At 40.9% G+C, this 20,778-nt stretch overlaps 1 protein-coding gene across 4 annotated transcripts in view; it reads right to left on the reverse strand.

Annotated features, from left to right (window-relative positions):
• Nucleotides 1-20,778, reverse strand: part of LOC128744243 (clathrin heavy chain) — a 356,313-nt gene that overhangs the window by 303,352 nt on the left and 32,183 nt on the right. For 3 of the 4 annotated variants that reach the window (XM_053841098.1, XM_053841097.1, XM_053841096.1), the window contains exons 2-3: nucleotides 8,108-8,315; nucleotides 7,797-8,054 (exon numbers count right to left, since the gene is read on the reverse strand). In XM_053841098.1, coding sequence (XP_053697073.1) covers nucleotides 7,797-8,054; nucleotides 8,108-8,315 — 466 coding nt within the window. The remainder of the gene's footprint in view (nucleotides 1-7,796; nucleotides 8,055-8,107; nucleotides 8,316-20,778) is intronic. The other variant, XM_053841099.1, reaches the window with a different exon arrangement.

Below are 20,778 nucleotides of genomic sequence, written 5' to 3' on the forward strand. Positions count from 1 at the left end.
CGACATATTCAACTACATTTCAGTACAATAATGCTTTACAACGTAATTGCTCACGATCTGTGTTTTATATAAATAACTAGCTGACCCGACAAACTTCGTATTGCCACAAATTAACCTGTGTTGTACATAAATCATGAATCTCGGATGATCTTTGTCACAATCTCGAGTTTTGCAAGCCCCCCAGTGGGCGGCGCTTCCGACGGCGGGTCACCGGCAACACTCGCAACCGTCTCGTCCTGAATGATCTAGTGTTACTATAGATAGTTTTTGTGGTTTTGATTGATTAGTTCTCGAGATAAGAGGAAATTTGCATTTCATTTGTATGGAAGCCCACCCTCTTAAAAGGGAGATGGGCCATAACTCGCTTTCTAAAGAAGAGAGGGGTCTCAATTCACCATAGAAAAAAATCTTGCGTCCAAAACACCACTTACATGTCAAATTTGGTTCCATTTGCTTGATTAGTTCTCGAGTTATGAGGAAATTTGTTTTTCATTTGTATAGAAGCCCCCCCCCCTCCTCTTAAAGTGGGGAAATCCATAGAAAATATACCGTAGAAAATATTCTTGCCTACAAAAACACCCACATGATAAATTTGGTTCCATTTGCTTGATTAGTTCTAGAGTTATGAGGAAATTTGTATTTCGTTTGTATGAGAGCCCCCCTCTTAAGAAGGTAAGGGGTTCTAATTCATCATAGAAAAAATGGTTGCCTCCAAAAACACCCACATGCCAAATATGGTTCCATTTGCTTGATTAGTTCTCGAACTATGAGGAAATTTGTGTTTTATTTGTGTAGAAGCACCCCCTCTTAAAGTTGGGAGGGGTCCTAATTCATCATAGAAAATAGTTTTGCCTCCAGAAACCTCCACATGCCAAATTTGGTTTCATTTGCTTGATTAGCTCTCGAGTTATGAGGAAATTTGTATTTCATTTGTATAGGAGCCCCCCTCCTAAAGTGAGGAGGGGTCCCAGTTCATCATAGAAAAAAATTTTTTCTCCAAAAACACCCACGTGTCAAATTTGGTTCCATTTGCTTGATTAGTTCTCGAGTTATGAGGAAATTTGTATTTCGTTTGTATAGGAGCCCCCCTCTTAAAGTGGGGAGGGGTTCTAATTCACCATATAAAATATTCATGCCCTAGAAAACTATCACATGCCAAATTTGGTTCCATTTGCTTGATTAATTCTCGAGTTATGAGGAAATTTGCATTTCATTTGTATAGGAGCCCCCCTTCCTAAACTGGGGAGGGGTCCCAATTCATCATAGAAAAAAATTTTGTCTCCAAAAACACCCACGTGCCAAATTTTGTTCCATTTGCTTGAGTAGTTCTCGAGTTATGAGGAAATTTGTATTTCGTTTGTATAGGAGCCCCCCTCCTAAAGTGAGGAGGGGTCCCAGTTCATCATAGAAAAAAATTTTGTCTCCAAAAACACCCACGTGTCAAATTTGGTTCCATTTGCTTGATTACTTCTCGAGTTATGAGGAAAATTGTGTTTCTTTGGTACAGGAGCCCCCCCTCTTAAAGTGGGGAGGGGTCCTAATTTACTATAGAAAATATTCTTGCCCTCGAAAACCTTCACATGCCAAATTTGGTTCCATTTGCTTGATTAGTTCTCGAGTTATGAGGAAATTTGTATGGAAGCCCCTCCTTTTAAAGAGGAGAGGAGTTATAATTCCCCTTATAAAGAGGGGAGGGGTCTCAATTTATTATAGAATAAATTCTTATCACCGAAAACACCCACATGCCAAATTTTGTTCTATTTGCTTGATTAGTTGTCGAGTTATGCAGAAATTTGTGTTTCATTTGTATGGGGACCCCCCCTCTTAGTGGGGGGAGGGGTTTCTAACCACCACTAAAACCTTTCCTGGCCCCAAAAAACCTCTACATGCATATTTTCATGCCGATTGGTTCAGTAGTTTTCGATTCTATAAGGAACATACGGACAGACAGACAGACAGACAGACAGAAATCCTTCTTTATAGGTATAGAAGATAAAGTCGCCCGTTGTGATCTGATTTGTTACGCTATTTTTGATTGAACCCTTCGTACAAATATTGTGTTCGATTGCTTCTTGCAATGCTTTCACATTTCTGTATATTAACTTACACAATTTACTATTATTTTAAGCTTTTAAATCAAATTTGAATATAGGTTCCACTTGCCCCGGTAAATGGAGCAAGTGGGACCTATCGCCATAATTTTGAAAATTCTCTTCCAGATTCATTTCATGTAAATTGATAGGCCTTTTTGTAATAAATCCTTCGACGCGATACCACTGAAGAGTTTCTGTGCTGAAAGAATTTTGAAATAATCATAGGTATAGAAAACACTGTGGAATAAATCCAAACTATGCATTTTTTAGGTCCCAGTTGCTCCGGTGTACCTTACTGCTTTATAATTCACAGTCATGAGTTGTATATGAGGACACACACGACTGCAAAACTACTTATTGTTCACTTTGTTTTGACATACTCTAATCATTGTACAATTCCAATGTAAAATTGACATGAAAACGATTTAATATGAACTTTCTAACAACGATTGAGAAAAGAACGCGAGCTGCTAAATTGGCTCAAAACAACGTGTCGAACATATCGAATACACGTTGCGGAAAACTGCAAAACTTACACTGATTTACTTGAACATGTAACTACAACTGCTTTTCAATATTTCAAATAACTTTGCTGAATCCTACAAATTCAAGCCATTGTATATTAGAACGTAACACTCTTTGCCCCATTGATTGACACACTTTGCCCCGGTGTTTTTCCACCACCAGAAAAAGAGTATTTTTCAAAGGTCTTAGAAAAAACATTTTCTAATGCTCAATATATCCACGATTGCTTAGAAAATATTCTAAAATGTTATGTACATAGCGCATCGCTGTTAAAATACCAATATTTTTTAATCTAGCACGGTTTGAGCTTAAGTGACAATCTTTGCCCTGTCTTACCCTACAAAATTTTCCCAGCATTCGAATGAAAGTAACAGAATTGAGCTAGCTAGCATAGTTTTTGTACGAGAGCTAAGTTATGACAAACAGAACCGAAAACTAAAAATGTTCCATAACTCTGTAACAATTGAGTTTTGACCATATGCGTATAAGAATTTTCTTTCGTCAAATATGGTCCTCTATCACCCCCTGGGTTAAGGGCACTAAGCTACCTAACACCCTGTATTTACTCTACTATATGAAGTAATTTGCGGTTTCGTCACTAACGAGAATGACATTAGCTGCGGCTCGTTTATGCATAGGAGTGAGAGGGGAGCGAAGAGTGGAGGAGAGGATCCGGGAGTTTGATATTTGATGTTTTTGATATAATTCCTACTGCAAACAGCTTCGGCGAGGGCCCCAGCTAATGTCAAAAAATCTTTATATGTGTGCGTGGTGGAATACTTCATATCTCGCGTCACTTTTCATTTCGTCCAATGTAACAAATGTAAACAAATCCGGTTTATCACAACAAATTATTGCTCTTTTTAAACTCTATGTTATACAAAAACACCTGCCCAAATAGAATTATTTTGAGGTGAAAAAATTAGCATTATCAAAATGTCCAATGTGCACATTCGAATTACGAATGACTGACTGTTACTTCGGTCGTTCTCATCTGATGTCCAAAGTGCAAAAAAAATCAAAACAAACCCAATCTGTACATTGGACGTTTAGCAAGTGAAAGTTTTTTTTCGCATTATTTATGCATTTTAAGTGAAACAAGCGGTCTAATATTGAAAAATAACCTCGAAAATAGCGTAGCACGGCAACGCACGTATTTTACGGTGATTTCGCTTAATTTATGTGCAATAGCCTGGAAAAATCAAACCGTCCAAAGTACAGCATGAGATGGTAAACAGTCCAATGTAACTTTTTCCATAATAAACCAAAACTGCTTAGTTTTGATTAGATTTTTAAAATCTCCGTTAAATATTGAATGTTATTATTCATCAACCACGTTGAGTGAATGACTGAAAATTATTTCATTTTGAAACAATTTAAAATTCAATTCGGAGAACTTCGATCTCGTTTTTCTGAATATGGTGGAATTGTTACATTGGACGAAATCAAAAGTGACGCGAGATATAGGTAGTTGCATTACAGACCTGAATGCCGCGATGACAGTTAATACAAACATCAACCCAACATTTCGATTCGGAATGTGGCAAAAAGACGAAAGCTTCAATTCATTTTGTGCAAGAGTCCACTGAATCTGAGCGAAAAAAAGGAACGCGCCAAGTCTGAAAATTAAAAAAACCGGCCGGTCGATCCCGCCTTAAAAAATGCGATAAGGGGGGGGGGGAGGGGGTTGTCCGGTCGCTGTGGCATTTTTGTATTTATAGCATATTCGAGGATTTGCCTGGAATGTGTAAATGTGTCTAGTCGCCGGTAGCATGTAACCACCGTTGACAGTTTCCCTTGCTTCCCGTGTAAATGGGATGAGCAGTCAGTGGAGACGAACGGCAGGACATCACAGTCGCAACCACACCGAACATTGAATGGACTATTGAAGGTAGTAACAACCTGCTTCTGGCTCTAGTGGACAATTTAATGTATATTACCGCCAGAAGCATGGTATTGCCACTGCAAAACTAGCTATCTTCAATGATCCACTGCCCAGGATTACTAATAAATTTATCAGAAAATTTAAAAAATCAGGTAAAAAGTACAAATTCGGCTTCATATGTCGGCAAACCGGCCTTTTTGCCGGATTGACCGGCCACCGGCTTTGCAGGTGAAAAACCGGTCTGGCCGGCCAAAAACCGGCCACTTGGCAACCCTAGCGGTTGGCCAACAGTTGCGCAAGGAAGCTATTGCTGATTGCAAGAAAAATTTTACCATCTAAAGTGTGCAATCGTTTATAAAAGTGCTATTTTGGCTTAAATCGTTTCGGTCTCTTCGGCGCACTTATTGCTTGGAATGTAACGAAAAAGTGCGCCGAAGATACCGAAACGATTTAATGCTGGATCGCAGTTTTATGAGCGATTTCGCACTTTGGATGGTACAATTTTCCTTGCAATCAGCAATATACAGTACCACCCCGCTAATCCGACAAATTCATGGCCGGATTAACGAATTTTAACTCGATAATCCGACAGTCAAACTAACGTCAGTGGGGTTTGAAATGTCGTGTTGTTTACATCCAGACATAAAGAACTCCGGAAATTTCCGAAAGTAGTGATGAGTGATGAAAAATGGAGCTCCTGGCAAAATTGAACGCAGTTATAAGGAGCACCATTTACCCTTTCCATTTATATGAGTAACATTTTGACCCAAATGAAAACCCCCATTGAAGGCAGAGTATGGTTGAATGAAGTACAATGCTTTTTAATTCGGAATTTTCCGGATTAGCGAGATCCGGACTATCGAGTCGTCGGATTATTGGGTGTCGGATTAGCGGGGGGGTACTGTATAGTAAGCGGTTCACAAAATCGTTCTGCATTGTGATGGATGATGAAATCTACATCAACGCCGACGCCACACAAATGCTGGGACAAGGAAACTATAGGTACTATAACTAACAATTGAGCAGTAAAAATTAAAATGATTTTTTTTAGCGAGTTGATGGGCTGCAGCGTATTGCTAATTGGTTCTCGGCCCGACTCACGAGTTAACCGTACAACCGTACAACCGTACAAAGCCAGCCGAACTAACCATAGCGGGTCAATTGAACGCCGTTCCTCGGACCAAGAAGACTTAATTTGCCTGAGTTAAGTTCGAGATTTTTGTCGGTGAATTGTCATGTAACAGTCATCGTAATCAGTCGTCTCCTTTTTTGTCCGTGTCTGACTTCTTGCCCTCGCTTTCTTGATTTTTTATATGCGCATTACTATTTTAACCTTTCTACCGCGCGTCATTTATTTCCCATAGCGTGATGATTCTGTTCACTATTGTCCTATAATATTTACAAAAAAAACATAATACAAAATATGTTGTAAGGGTATGAAATGCAGAGAGTAACCTGGAAGGAGCATCAAACATAGCTCTGGCTCTCTCAAGCTCCCACCTGGCGCCTCCACGCAGATCTAAGTCAAATGATGACGGTCGATAGCCTTACCCGGAAATGCTTCATGTACTTACTGAAGCAGCTAAGCTAGGAGGTGCGAACTAGAGCGCCTGTTCTTTAGGTGAGGGGCGGCTCACACAGCGTCTGTCTCGTAACGGGCAGCTGAATATGAAATGCTGTATCCCGCAAGCTATACCTAAGATGGCAGACCCATCAGCGGGATGTAGGTATCGCGACCCCGGTGAGGTAGTATACCTAAAACTCAATTACCACGAACAACGAACAAAGAAATTCAGGACGGAACAATCGGTATAGGACACGGCAAGGGACAAGGAAACGATTAAGGGATAACGATTGGAAACTTGGTACCTGGATTGTCCGAACTCTCCATGAACCGGCACGGGCTGGCTTGCTTGCTCGAGAGCTGCATCAACTCGGAGTGGAGATCGCTGCTATTCAGGAAGTTCGCTGGCCAAATTCCAGAAAAAGGGAGTTCCGTGCAGTAGACCCTATTGCAGGCACTTCTTTCAAGTACCACATCTACTACAGTGGCGGTAAGAAAGCAGAACATGGAGTCGGTTTCATAGTGTTGGGAAAACAAAAGCAACGAGTTATCCGGTGGAGGCCCGTAGATGACCGTATATGCGTGTTGAGGATTAAGGGCAAATTCTTCAACTATAGCCTAATCAACTTCTACGCACCGACAAATGATAAATCCGATGATGCTAAAGACGAGTTTTACGACAAGCTTGAGAGGACCTATGTAGAGTGCCCAAAACACGCATGAGCTGCATGCGTGAATGCATGAGCTGTACCAAGCATACAAATATGCTGATATAGTGAAGGTAATGCAATGTGGCAGGCTGCGGTGGGCTGGACACGTGGCCAGAATGCCCGATGAAAGAGTAGACAAAACTATTTTCAGCAGAGAACCAGGAAGAGGCCGTTGGCTCCGAGGCAGACCCTGCACCCGGTGGGCGTGTGCTGTCGAAGACGATGCACGTTCAGCTGGTGTTCGTGGGGATTGGAGAACGGCAGCCCAGGAGCGACGGTACTGGAAGACCATAATTCGTTCGGCGCAGGATCGGCAACGGACCGTTGCCACTAAAGTAAAGTAAGTTGTAAAAACAAACCGCGTTAATTCAAAAATCGTCACAAAATAGACCGTGATGATTCAAAGTCGTCGAAAAACCCCTCGAATTCAAAAACCGCAGAAATAACCGCTTCAATTCGATGATGTAAACAAACCGCGTTAATTCAAAAATGGTCATAAAAAAACGTGTTACCTCCAAAATTGTCACAAGAACCCGCGATAATTTGAAAATAGTAAAAAAGTGTATGAAGAGGCTTGAGATGTAAGTATGAGACTAACCTAGATATTCGAAAATTTTCTTGTAAAGCCAGTACCACGAAAATGAAGATCTCATTGTTTTATAAATTTAATATAATGGTAACGGTACTACACAATCAACCATAATTTGATAATTTATATCTAAAAATATTATGCACATGCGAGATTTAAAGTGACTCGAAAACTTCGTGACAAATTTGAATTTATTATACCTGAAAACAAAAATCAGGCATAATGAAACAAGTCCCTAAATTGATAAGCATTTCCTCCTATCAACACTAATATGCAAAGATATAGCGCTACACGCTAAAAAAATTGAAATGAAAGTTAAGACAATATGTTCTGTTGTGATCAACATCCCCCATTTTCAATTCTTTTTGAATTAGCTAGATTCGCATGCTTATATAGGTGTATAGTAGCAATATTTAAAACTAAAACATACCAACTAAAAGAAGCCAAGCCTGCTTAGGATCGGTTCTATAATTAATTATTTGGCATCCGTTAAGTGATGAGTGGCGTTCGAACATCTTTAGCGGAATAGAATCACCCTCCATGGACCAGTGATAAACCGAAGTATCTGTAACTAACGACAAAGTGTTCAACGTAATCCACTTCCAGAAAACCACTTCTTCCGTCATCGTATGAGCTTTCATCTTAGACTTCATCTCAATGTTAAAAATCTGCAGAGTCTTTTGAGCTGCTAAGTAATATGTTTATAATTAATAACAATTTCAGAACTGCATTTTATATTACCTTTTAGCGCAATGACCTTGCTTGCTGGATTCATAATTGCGGAATCAGCGCTGATAGGTCGACGGATAGGATTTTGCGCATCATTCATATCAATAATTACAACCTGTGCCGTTTCGCCCACCTTCTCTCTAACACAGATAAACTTGTCGGATTCCATTGTAAGATTTGTAAAGGAAATTGAATTCGGATTAATGTTGATATTGGTGAGCTGCAATGGAAAGGGTGTACAATTAATTTCGATTCAAATATTACAAGATAAAAATTACTAATAAATTAATTTGAAAATCAATTCTCGGAGTTTCATTTTGCGTTTCAAATCATGTTTAGTAGTCAATGAAGTAATTTGCGGTTTCGTCACTAACAAGAATGGCCTTAGCTGCGGATCGGTTATGCAGGAGTGAGAGGGGAGCGTAGAGTGGAGGAGAGGATCCGGGAGTTTGATATTTGATATAATTTCTACTGCAAACAGCCTCAGCGAGGGCCCCAGCTAATGTCAAAAAATCTTTATATGTGTGCGTGGTGGAATACTTGATGCTTTGGGTTTTCAGTAAATATTCGCGTTTAATGCCACTATTCGCATAACAGTCCTATTTGTTTGGTTAAAATTGGTGTTTGGTGAAAATAATATGGTAACACTGTCTCTGTAATTTTGTAATCCTCTCACCGCTCGCTATCTCGAAAGACCTAGGACCAAGCAAGGGCATGGTGTGTTGCTGTCTCTTTCTCATGTAGGAGTGAAGAGAGCAACTTTCAAATGGCATAGTATACAGTTCCAAGCGAAGTGAAAATTGAAGCAAGTGAAAAAGTGTGTCTTTTCGCTCGCGGAAAATAAATACCGTGGACCCCCGTTCGTTTGACCATTTTTAATCTGAACACTTTTTAATTTGAACCCCGCTGGTTTGCACGACGTGCAAATTAAAAATGGTTCAAATGTCATTCTCAACATGACATCATTTGTTTACGTAGATAATGCACATAAACACGATTTGTTTGTACTGACCTAGTGTGTTTAATCGGTTTCACATTTCGTTTTCTTAACGATTAAGATAGAAATTCGATCGGTAAATGCAATATTCGCACTTGCAACTGCCAACTAAAACAAACCACCAAAACAATAACAAAGAGCAGGGCGGCCAGTTCACACAGGTTTCAGCATATTTCGGGTTACCAGTTGTTCAAATTAAAAAGTAACCCCGTTAGATTGCATGAGGAATCGTTCAAACGAACGGGGGTCCACTGTACTGTGGATCTCTTCAAAATTTCATGAGCTTTCGGTTTACAGTTCATGCGAAGTGAATTGAAGGGTTTACAGTTCGAGCGAAGTGAAAATAAATTTAAGCCCAATGCGGTATTTACAAGTGGGGCAATGGTGTTGCAGTAGTTAAGTGTAGCGCAAAACATTATCACTACATTTTTGGAACCGAAAACCCAGTAATAACGGTTAGGCGTGACGTCCAATTCTACAAAAAATCCGCATTGCTTGTTGCGGTATGTTTTTGGAGTCACAAAGTTTTTGTTGCCAATATTAATAAATATTTTCCTTTTCCACACCTCTACACACTCATTGGCTTGAAACGTCAAGTTTTCGCTAGCTGCAGCCTTGTTCACGAGCGTAGGCGCGTACGAAAGAAAAGTACCCAAGTGAAAAAGATGTCATCCACAATCTTTAATTTCGGTGGATCACGTTTGTTTACAGTTCCGAGTGAAGTGAAATGCAGTTTTTGCGCTAGTGAAAAAGTTGAACGTTTTGTATGGGATTTTCACTTCGCTCGGAACTCTATACTAGGCTTAACGGGGAATTCCCAGCGAATTTTTTGGTTCCTGTCAAAATTAACAGTTTGGTACCTATGCGTTGGACATCGAAAATGTATGAATTTGACAGCCACTTCACCCCGTAGCCTATCAATGAGGTTTAAAAAGGTGTGGCAGATGAAGACATTTGATGGTATTAGTAGCGAAAAATCAGAAAACGACGTCAAACTACAAAAACAAACCGCGTCGGACAATGGGGTTTGTTTTTGTAGTTTGACGTCACTCTTCATCGTGATTGGTCGAATTACGATTCCACCCACACCATGATGAAATTTCTTCATAGCACTAACACCACTTAACCAACATTGCCACACCTGTATATATCACATTGGTAGCCTATAGACCAAATCAAGGTGACGTCATCTGGCAGATACTGGCGCCCTTGTTTACAAACAGACCGCAGAGTCCAAAAAAGTTTTAGCTGTTTAAACGGCAAGTTGGTTTAAACAGCATTAGGACTAAATTTAAAAGCCATTATGCCTGTAAAATGTTAAAAAAACACGCTACATTCGCGATAAACGGAAAGGAAAGTTTTCCAAAATGTAAACAAGGGCGCCAGTATCATCTGTCAATTGACGGTATGATGATTTGGTCTATAAACCTTTGCACGGTGCCTAACCTCAACTCTGGTTTGACGTTTTTGTGTGTTTTGTTTTGATTCCCTTTGTAACCTAATTTTATTGCTAGTGGGTTTATTACTTGTAATTGGTACCACTTGTTTGCGAAAACCGGAAATATCCGACTTTTCCGAAGCAGGAAAATGATAACAGTTCTGTACAACATATATTTTTGCCCTTTTTGCAGTTTTTTGCTTCTGGGTCTTACGAATAAGTAATCAAAACAAACCCCACAACACTGTTAAACCTGGGAGGAAAAAAACGCACTGACATCTGCGTGCAATGCTTTATAGACCTTTCCAATTGTGTGTATTGGTGCTTGAAAATGAGACAAACAACAACAGTAAACAAAAGAGATGCATTCCTTTGTCACCAAGGTACAGAATGAGTTTCGTCTTCCGCTGACTTAAATTCCAGCAAATTTTCAAAATATGTGCTTGAATTTGGAACAGGATGGAAAATTTGACCGAAATATGTGCTCTACAATGTGGCCAACGGAGAAACAAAACTAGTAATCGCTATTTTTCGGTTAGTTCCTCCAGCATCAGCTGTTCCTTAAAATGAGGTAAACATCATGTATATACACGCGTAATTCGTGTTCGCTAGTGTGGGTGCTTGAGCTGTCAGAAAGCTATATAAAAGTGCTATCCTGCATATATCCACTTTTTCGCGTGCTTAATGGCGGCTATCAGATACACTTTTCGACAACGTTTATTTGCTTTCAAGAACCCCGCTAACGTAGACTTGAAAGTTCTACAACAACAATCAAGGCAGGAAATATCAACTTGACGTGAATAAAGTTACCAAAGCTATGCTAACGTTTTCCGAAAGTTGTACCCACTAGCCGCCATTACGCACGCGAAAAGGTCGATAGGACAGGACGTGACACGTTGTATCGCAAAAGAGCCAATTTGCTGTCAAAAAAGAGCCAGCTTCCTGATTGACTGATTTCATGCGTGCAACTGTAGAAACAAAAATTCACAAGGGAAGCGCAAAAGTGTTGCTGGAAACCACAGCAAACACTGAAACCATCAAATTTTTAACGTTACTATAGGATTTTAACAGTTTGTTTATCGTGGCGTGTTAGCATAAAACAAACTAAACTCAAGTGAAAGTATTCGGCCAAATTGAATCTGTTTTTGTGTAGTTAGTGATCAACTAGGGCAAGTGGCTTCTATCATATACTGCAGCTGCATTCTTGGAAACACTTTTCGTTGCCGTAGTAAATTTTGAAAGGGAATCGCCAAAACAATAATGAAGAAGAACAAGAAATCACATGTCATGTTCTGTCCTATAGGAAAGACAAGGGATAACAGTAATTTCAATGTTTCTTGTTACTTCTTACAAAACGGGTTTTCTAGAATCAGAATAAAGTTAATTTACGACATGTTCAGACGTGTTTGATTCGCAATACCGAAATTCCGATAAATACAGTCCAGTGAAATGAACAAGGTGATGCTACTGAATGTCGGTGCAAAGAACGCTTTTGATTGAACAAATTGGTCCTTCGAGCCGGATTCAGCAGCAAATTTGAAAAATTGAATGCCGCAAAGTGTGGAAAATTTGGTGTTGAATGCCGACCATGCGATGCTGATGAAAAAATATAGTTTGAAGATTAGATAGCCGATTTGAGCGAAGTGATGTGTGCTGCAGAAAGCCTGATTGAAAGCGGCTAATATTTGAATCCTTGTTGTGAAATAAAGATTTTGAAGCTGTGCGGACGCCATTTTTGATGTTTGGCTGAATATTGTGAAGTGATTGATTTGAATGCCGTTGAATTCGGCAGTTTCAAAAGGAAAAACGCTGATACAAGAATTTTCGTAGTGAAACAGATTTTTTTTTGTGCGAGTTGAAAGGCTGCAGCGTATTGCTAATTGGTTCTCGGCCCGACTGGCGAGTTAACCAGGCAAAATAAGTCGGCCGAACTACTGTGTTACCCGACTCACTGCGAATATGCGTTGTATTCGCGGGATCGTGTTGGTTCGAAAGGTTTCGAAAAATATCGTTAATTTTGATCACTTAAAATAACGTACTTAAACGTTATACTTCATGTGCCAGTAGTACGCAATAATTGTATTTTGAAACTTAATTGTTATTTATGCAACTTTTTACAAATTAAATGCAAAAACAAGAGCACAACTTATAAAAAATCGTTTGTTATCGATATTAACTGTATATGCGTTATAAATGAATAAAACGTATGATTACGTTTTATTTCAATAATACGCATATTCGCAGTGAGTCAGGTAAAACAGTAGCCATAGCGGGTCAATTGAACGCCGTTCCTCGGACCAAGAGATTTAAGTTGCTTGAATCAAGCTCGAAATTTTTGTCGGTGAATTGTCATGTCATAGTCATCGTATTCAGTCGTCTCCTTTTTTGTCCGTGTGTGACTTGTGGCACTTGACATGATTTTTTATATGCGCATTGCTATTTTAACCTTTCTACCGCGCATCATTCATTTTCCATAGCGTGATGATTCTGTTCACTCTTGTCCTATAATATTTACAAAAAACCATAATACAAAATATGTTAAATAAAACAAACCGCGGCAATTCAACAATCGTCACAAAATAGACCGTGTTGATTCAAAGTCGAAAAACCGCTCAAATTCAAAAATTCGAGAAAAACCTTACGCGAGATGTACCATTTTACGGAAAATCTTTTCGTAAAAAGTACCATTTCGCAGAGGTGACCCAACTGAAGGAAAGTAATAGAAGTCAGTGGATCTAGGAAAATAAATAAACCTAGATAGAGGTGATCTCTACGGGGGGCTGGCTGCCTCCCCACAGTGGCCGGCGCTTCCGACGGCAGGTCGCCGGCAACACTAGCGGCGTGTGTCCGTCTCGCCCTGAAGTATCTAATGTTACTATTGATGGTTTCTGGTGGTCTTGTTATTGACGAATGTTTTATGAAAAAGTCTAAAATGTCTCGAGTTCAATTAGTTTTTGAGATACGCAAAAATTTGTTTTATTTGTATGGGAGTCCTTATCTCCCTACCAGTGAGGGGTCTCAAACCATCATAAAAAAATCCTGCCTCCAAAACCCTCCACATGCTAAATTTGGTTCCATTTGCTTGATTAGTTCTGGAGTTATGAGGAAATTTGTATTTCATTTGTATGGGAGCCCCCCCTCCTAAAATGGTAAGGGGTCCAAATTCATCATAGAAAAAAATCTTGCCTCCAAAAACAGCCACACGCCAAATATGGTTCTATTTGATTGATTAGTTCTCGAATTATGAGGAAATTTGTATTTCATTTGTATAGGAGCCCCCCCTCCATCTTAAAGTGGAGAAGGGTCCTAATTCACCATAGAAAAAATCCTTGCCTCCAAAAACCTTCACCTGCTAAATTTGGTTCCATTTGTTTGATTAGTTCTCGAGTTATGAGGAAATTTGTATTTCATTTGTATGGAAGCCCCCCTTCTAAAAAGGTAAGGGGTCCGAATTCATCATAGAAAAAATTCTTGCCTCCAAAAACACTCACATGCCAAATATTTTTTTTTTAATTTAATTTATCTTCGACATACAGAAAACATCGCACAGACATAAAATATGGTTCCATTTGATTGATTAGTTCTCGAACTATAAGGAAATTTGTATTTCATTTCTATTGGAGCATCCCCCCCTCTCATAAAGTGGGGAGGGGTCCTAATTCACCATAGAAAAAAATCATGCTTCCAAAAACCTTCACATTGCAAATTTGGTTTCATTTATTTGATTAGTTCTCGAGTTATGAGGAAATTTGTATTTCATTTGTATGGGAGCCCCCCTCCTAAAAAGGTTTTGAAAAATTTTTTGAAAAATTAGTAAATATCTGTGGGTCTTAAAACCGCACGTTTCGCAGCATCGGTTCGTGCCTTATGATCTCTCAAAATTTAATTTCAAAGAACTAATTTTAAAAGTTATATAATTATAGCACTTCAGCTTCTCGGTAATGCCGTAGGTAACCGATATTCACGCTTATGGTCCAATATGAAAGATAACTCAATAGTTTCATCGGATTTTTCAAAATTATCGTATAGGTTTGGACCGAAGAGTCTCAGATTTCCATGAAATTTTGCTTACGAGCATAGGATGTTAACTTTTTAATGAAAACAATATGTTGCCCTATTTTCCCAGAAAACTCCACTAGAAATTTTTCGATTTTTTCGAACACAGCTCATTTCGAAAGTTTATAGTTTTAAAACCAAGCATTGTAGAACAATTTTTTTTATGAAAATACAATAAAATTTTCTCAGCCATCCAGGAAAAATATTAGTTGGAACAAGCTTTCCACATCATTTTCTATGACGGTGCAAAATTCTAAGAAAATGTCCATGTTCTAAATTTTGAAATATAGTGGACTCTCGGAAAAGTTAATCGATTGGTGAATGGGTCGATTAACTTTTTCGAAATATTACCTTTTCTGAGTAGTCCTAAGAGTCATTGAAAATGATAAACACAAAAGTGAAAAATATATTCTCGGATGCAGGATACTCATTTTCAAGTATATGGAAGTTGTAATGTAAAGAAATATAAGACCTTTATGAAATAATGCTTCCCTATACGATAAAACTGAACCTTGTTGTGGTGTAGGGTTTTTTAACTAATCAGTAAATAAACAGCGGTCACGTTTACTTCTGAATGTGGGTATACATATGTCAAAATACTTTTGTGATTTCAAGTGGAACTCGAGGTAAAAATTTACCAAATGCGATTATTGTTGCGTTGTTCCGAAAGTGCTTTTATTCCGTTTAAGAATAAGGCCAGTATGGGGATCTCTGATAATTAACAGATAAATGTTTTTGGGATTCATCCCTATTTATCACAGCTGTCCCAAATATCTCCGGAAAATGTCGGATTGGTTGGGTCTGGATACGTTGGGCAGGACATGTTGCTAGAATGCCGGACAACTATCCTGCAAAAATGGTTTTCGCATCAAATCCGGTATCAACAAGACGAAGAGGGGCACAGCGAGCGAGGTGGCAAGACCAGGGGGAGCGAGATCTGGCGAGCACTGGGTGCCCGCGGAACTGGAGATCAGTTGCCATGGACCGAAACAGATGGAGAAATTATACTGCGCAGGCCTTGTCATAAGACGTTAGGCCATTTAAGTAAGTAAGTAATGCGTACCATCGGTGCCTTGTGCACTGGGTATAAAATAGACCCCACAGTGGTTCACAGCCTCTTACCTAGCAACTCCTACCCCTACCTCCTTGTGGTACCAACCGGGATACGAGCAACCTCGGTGGAGATCGGGTAACCAACCACGGTGGAAACCAAGGTCGTATGCTGACAGGGGAGGAGAGCTCCTTCGAGCTACGTTGGCCCTCCGGCGATACTGTGGGGTTGGTTGCGGGCTTTGCAAGCCTGAACCACTAAAAAAACCAAAGCAATGGACTCCGTAAGTAATAATAATAACTCTAATCGGAACAATCGGCAAGGACCCAGGCGACGAAAACGGACTAACGATTGGAAGTTAGGAACATGGAACTGTCGGTCTCTAAATTTCCTCGGAAGTACCCACGTGTTTTCTAAAGAAGTGAAGAGCCGCAAGTTCGACATCGTAGCGCTGCAGGAGGTATGCTGGAAAGAAACGATGGTACGTACGTATAGAGATGGTCATACCATCTACCAGAGCTGCGGCAATACACACGACCTGGGCACAGCTTTTATAGTGATGGGCGAGATGCAGAAGCGGGTGATTGGGTGGTGGCCGATCAACCCCCGAATGTGCAGATTAAGAATCAGGGGTCGATTCTTCAATATAAGCATAATTAACGTGCACAGCCCTCACCTCGGAAGTACCGATGACAAAGACGAATTCTACGCGCAGTTGGAGCGTGAATACGACCGCTGCCCAAGACATGATATTAAAATTATCATCGGGGACTGTAATGCTCAGGTTGGTCAGGAGGAGGAATTCAAACCGGTGATTGGACGGTTCAGCGCCCACCCGCAAACGAATGAAAACGGCCTAAGACTTGTCGACTTCGCCGCCTCCAAGAACATGGCCATACGTAGTACCTTCTTCCAGCATAACCGCTACCATCGGTACACCTGGAGATCACCCAACCAGACAGAATCACAAATCGACCACGTTCTGATAGATGGTCGGCACTTTTCAGACATTATCGACGTCAGAACCTATCCAGGCGCTAACATTGATTCGGATCACTACCTAGTGATGGTAAGGATACGTCAAAAACTATCTGTTGTGAACAATATACGATACCGCCACGCGCCGGGTTTAATCTAACGCGACTGAAGCAACCGGAGGTTGCCGAAAACTACGCGTTATCTCTCGAAACCGCGCTGCCGGAAGAGGCTGAGCTGGATGAAGCCCCTCTTGAGGACTGTTGGAATGCCGTAAAAACGACCATTAACAGCGTAGCGAAGAACGTCCTAGACGGTGTGGCACCGAATCGACGTAACGAATGGTTTGACGAGGAATGCTAGCAGATATTGGCTGAGAAGAACGCAGCGCGGGTACAAATACTGCACTATTAATTGCTTTTCCGTTAAATTGCCCCCCCCCCTTCATCCCGGTTTTTAAAGTACATGAGCGGTAGAGCTTATTGCTCCCGCTAAAATGGAAAACCTCAACGTCGCGATGTTCATCGACGTTGGAACGGATGAAGAGAAAATAGATGAGCTAGATATCTCACCGCCTAGTTCACCTCTTTTGACCTTACCGCTCAGTCCTCCAGTCCTGTCTGGTCCCCCAGCCCCGTCCGGCCTCCCAGCCTCGGACCTACAGATTGCTCAACGGATTAAGGCTTATCCGGATGACTCGAAGGGGCCGTTTATTGTCTTCTTCCGACCCAAAACGAAACCTTTGAACATATTACAAATTGGCAAAGACCTGGCAACACAGTTTTCGGACGTAACCGAGAACAAAGGTGAGACCGAATAAACTGCGAGTTGCCGTGAAAAGCTTGAAGCAAGCAAACGCAATTGCTAGCTGCGAGCTTTTTACGAGGGAGTATCGCGTGTACATCCCTGCCAAGGATGTAGAGATTGACGGTGTAGTTACCGATGGGAACCTCACCGTCGAATACATTTTGGAGCATGGCGTTGGCTGTTTCAAGAACCCCATACTGCAAAAGGTAAAGGTACTGGACTGCAAGCAATTGCATTCATCATCGATCGAAAACGGGAAGAAAATATTCTACCCTTCGGAATCCTTTCGGGTAACTTTCGCCGGATCTGCATTGCCAAACTACATCCTTCTGGATAGGGTTCGTCTGCCTGTACGCCTGTTCGTACCGCGGGTCATGAACTGCCAGAACTGCAAGCAGTTGGGTCATACAGCTTCCTACTGTTGCAATAAGGCACGCTGTAGCAAATGTGGCGGCAATCATGTGGAGAACGCTTGTAATGAGGACATTGAGAAGTGTCCTTACTGCGAGGGAACTCCACATGATCTCGCGGCAAGTCCCACGTACAAACAGCGCGAGGAAAAAATTAAATGCTCCCTTAGGGAACGTTCCAAGCGCTCTTTTGCAGAAATGCACAAGAAAGCCGAGCAATTGACCGACGAAAATATCTATTCCTTTTTAATATTTTTTTGAAACGATGGTTCTACAGTTGATGAAGTCCTTGGCGTATAAGGACTTTCGAAAACACGGTTCGATAGATCTGCTTAGGAAGTATGAGGTACTTGAGAGACAGATGAAGAGTTTGATGAAAGCGAAAAAACGCGGATATTGGTGCCGGTTCGTGAGCGGTTTGTCGAGAGAAACAGCGATGAGCACTCTTTGGAGCAACGCTCGACGCATGCGGAACCGTAACGTTACAAACGAAAGTGCGGAGTACTCTAACCGATGGATTCTCGACTTTGCCAAGGTCTGTCCGGACTCTGTCCCGGCTGAGATCTTTTCGCGACGCGTCCCCTTCGATTGCAAATAAACCTCCGTTTACAATGGTAGAATTTTCTATAGCTCTCCTTTCTTGCAACAATACTGCTCCAGGGTTAGACAGAATCAAATTCAACTTGTTGAAGAATCTGCCTGACCCTGCCAAAAGACGCTTATTGAACCTGTTCAATAAGTTTCTCGAGCTGAATATTGTTCCGCAAGACTGGAGGCAGGTGAAAATAAACGCCATTCAGAAACTCGGGAAACCAGCCTCCGATCATAATTCTTATAGGCCGATTGCGATGCTTTCCTGTATCCGAAAGTTAATGGAGAAAATGATCCTCCTTCGCCTAGATATATGGGTCGAAGAGAATGGCTTACTTTCAAATACCCAATTTGGCTTCCGCAGGGGCAAAGGAACAAACGATTGCTTAGCGTTGCTGTCTACTGAGATTCAACTCGCCTACGCTCAGAAGGAGCAAATGGCATCCGTGTTTTTGGACATTAAAGGGGCCTTTGATTCTGTCTCCGTAGAAGTTTTGACCGAGAAACTTCACTTGCAGGGTCTCTCGCCGGTTAAGAATAATTTTTTGCTCAATCTGTTGTCGGAAAAACGCATGAGTTTTACACATGATGATTTGACAACATCTCGAATTAGCTACATGGGTCTTCCCCAGGGCTCATGTATAAGTCCACTTCTGTATAACTTTTATGTTAACGACATAGATAGTTGTCTCGAAGAGTCATGCACGTTAAAGCAACTTGCAGATGATAGCGTTGTTTCCATTACAGGATCCACGGTTAACGATTTGCAAGGACCCTTGCAAGATACTTTGGACAATTTGTCCGATTGGGCGTTAAAGCTGGGTATTGAATTCTCCCCGGAAAAATCAGAGTTGGTCGTTTTTTCTAGGAAGCATGATCCAGCACAACTTCAGCTCCTACTTATGGGTAAAACGATCGCTCAGGTACTAGTTTACAAATATCTCGGTATCTGGTTCGATTCCAAATGCACTTGGGCATGCCACTTTAGATATCTGATTCAAAAAATGCCAACAGAGGATAAACTTTCTTCGTACAATTACCGGAACTTGGTGGGGAGCGCACCCAGGAGACCTTACAAGGCTGTACCAAACCACGATATTATCTGTACTTGAATATGGGTGTTTCTGCTTCCGATCCGCCGCTAACACGCATATTATCAAGCTAGAAAGAATACAATATCGTTGTCTGCGTATAGCCTTAGGCTGCATGCAATCGACTCATACGATGAGTCTTGAAGTGCTGGCGGGGATTCTACCGTTGAAGAATCGCTTTTGGGAATACATTATCTTGACTACTTATATCTTGATCTACATGGCTCAAGATATCAACCCTTCTCAGTACACTCCCATAAATGTCGCATCACTAGATACTCCTAAGTCTGCTCTATTTTTCGACACTTCCATGAAAGAAGAAACTTTCGGTATCCCGGATCAACTGCGATCGCAAGAGATTCCCAAAATTTTCTTCAATAAATTTAAAAGTGTTAGTTGCGATAAGATGTTCTATACTGACGGATCCTACCTCGACGAGTCCACTGGCTTCGGTGTCTTCAACGAAAACTTTACTGTCTCCTACAAACTCGATGCTCCTGCTTCCGAGTATGTCGCAGAACTTGCTGCAATTCAATACTCCGTTGGGATCATCGAAACTATGCCCGCAGACCACTACTTCATCTTCACAGATAGCCTCAGTGCCATTGAGGCTCTGCGGTCGATGAAAATGGTAAAGCACTCCCCGTATTTCCTGGGGAAAATACGGGAGCTTTTGAGTGCTTTAACTGATAAAAAAAATTAAGGTTACCTTAGCCTGGGTCCCTTCTCATTGCTCAATACCGGGCAATGAGAAGGCGGATTGTTTAGCTAAGGTGGGTGCGATTGATGGCATTATTTACGATACACTCAAGTTCTTTTTTTACACGGTTTGTTTTTTCGATTATTAAGAACGGGGCAACTCAAGGACCATTCATTTATTTCTCAATACATTTGGGAGAGGCCCGACATTCGTCACGTAGTTTGTAAATGGTCCCTCAGTTGCACCGTTCTTGAGTTATCGAAAAAACAAACCGTGTAAAAAAAGACTTAAGTGTAGACCAATTGCTTATAATGAATTTTATAGTGCCTTTCGGCAGAGGTCGCTCATTAGTTGGCAAACATCATGGAATATAGATGAGTTGGGACGATGGCTATATTCCATCATTCCTAAGGTATCGACGAAAGCAAGGTTCAAGGGATTGAATGTAAGTAGAGATTTCATTCGCGTGATGTCTAGACTTATGTCCAATCACTACACGTTAAACACGCATCTCTTTCGTATTGGGCTTGTAGAGTAACCACTGTGTTTGTGGCGATGGCTACCACG

The sequence above is a fragment of the Sabethes cyaneus genome, chromosome 3 (genome assembly GCF_943734655.1).
Source record: "Sabethes cyaneus chromosome 3, idSabCyanKW18_F2, whole genome shotgun sequence".
NCBI classification, from domain to species: domain Eukaryota; kingdom Metazoa; phylum Arthropoda; class Insecta; order Diptera; family Culicidae; genus Sabethes; species Sabethes cyaneus.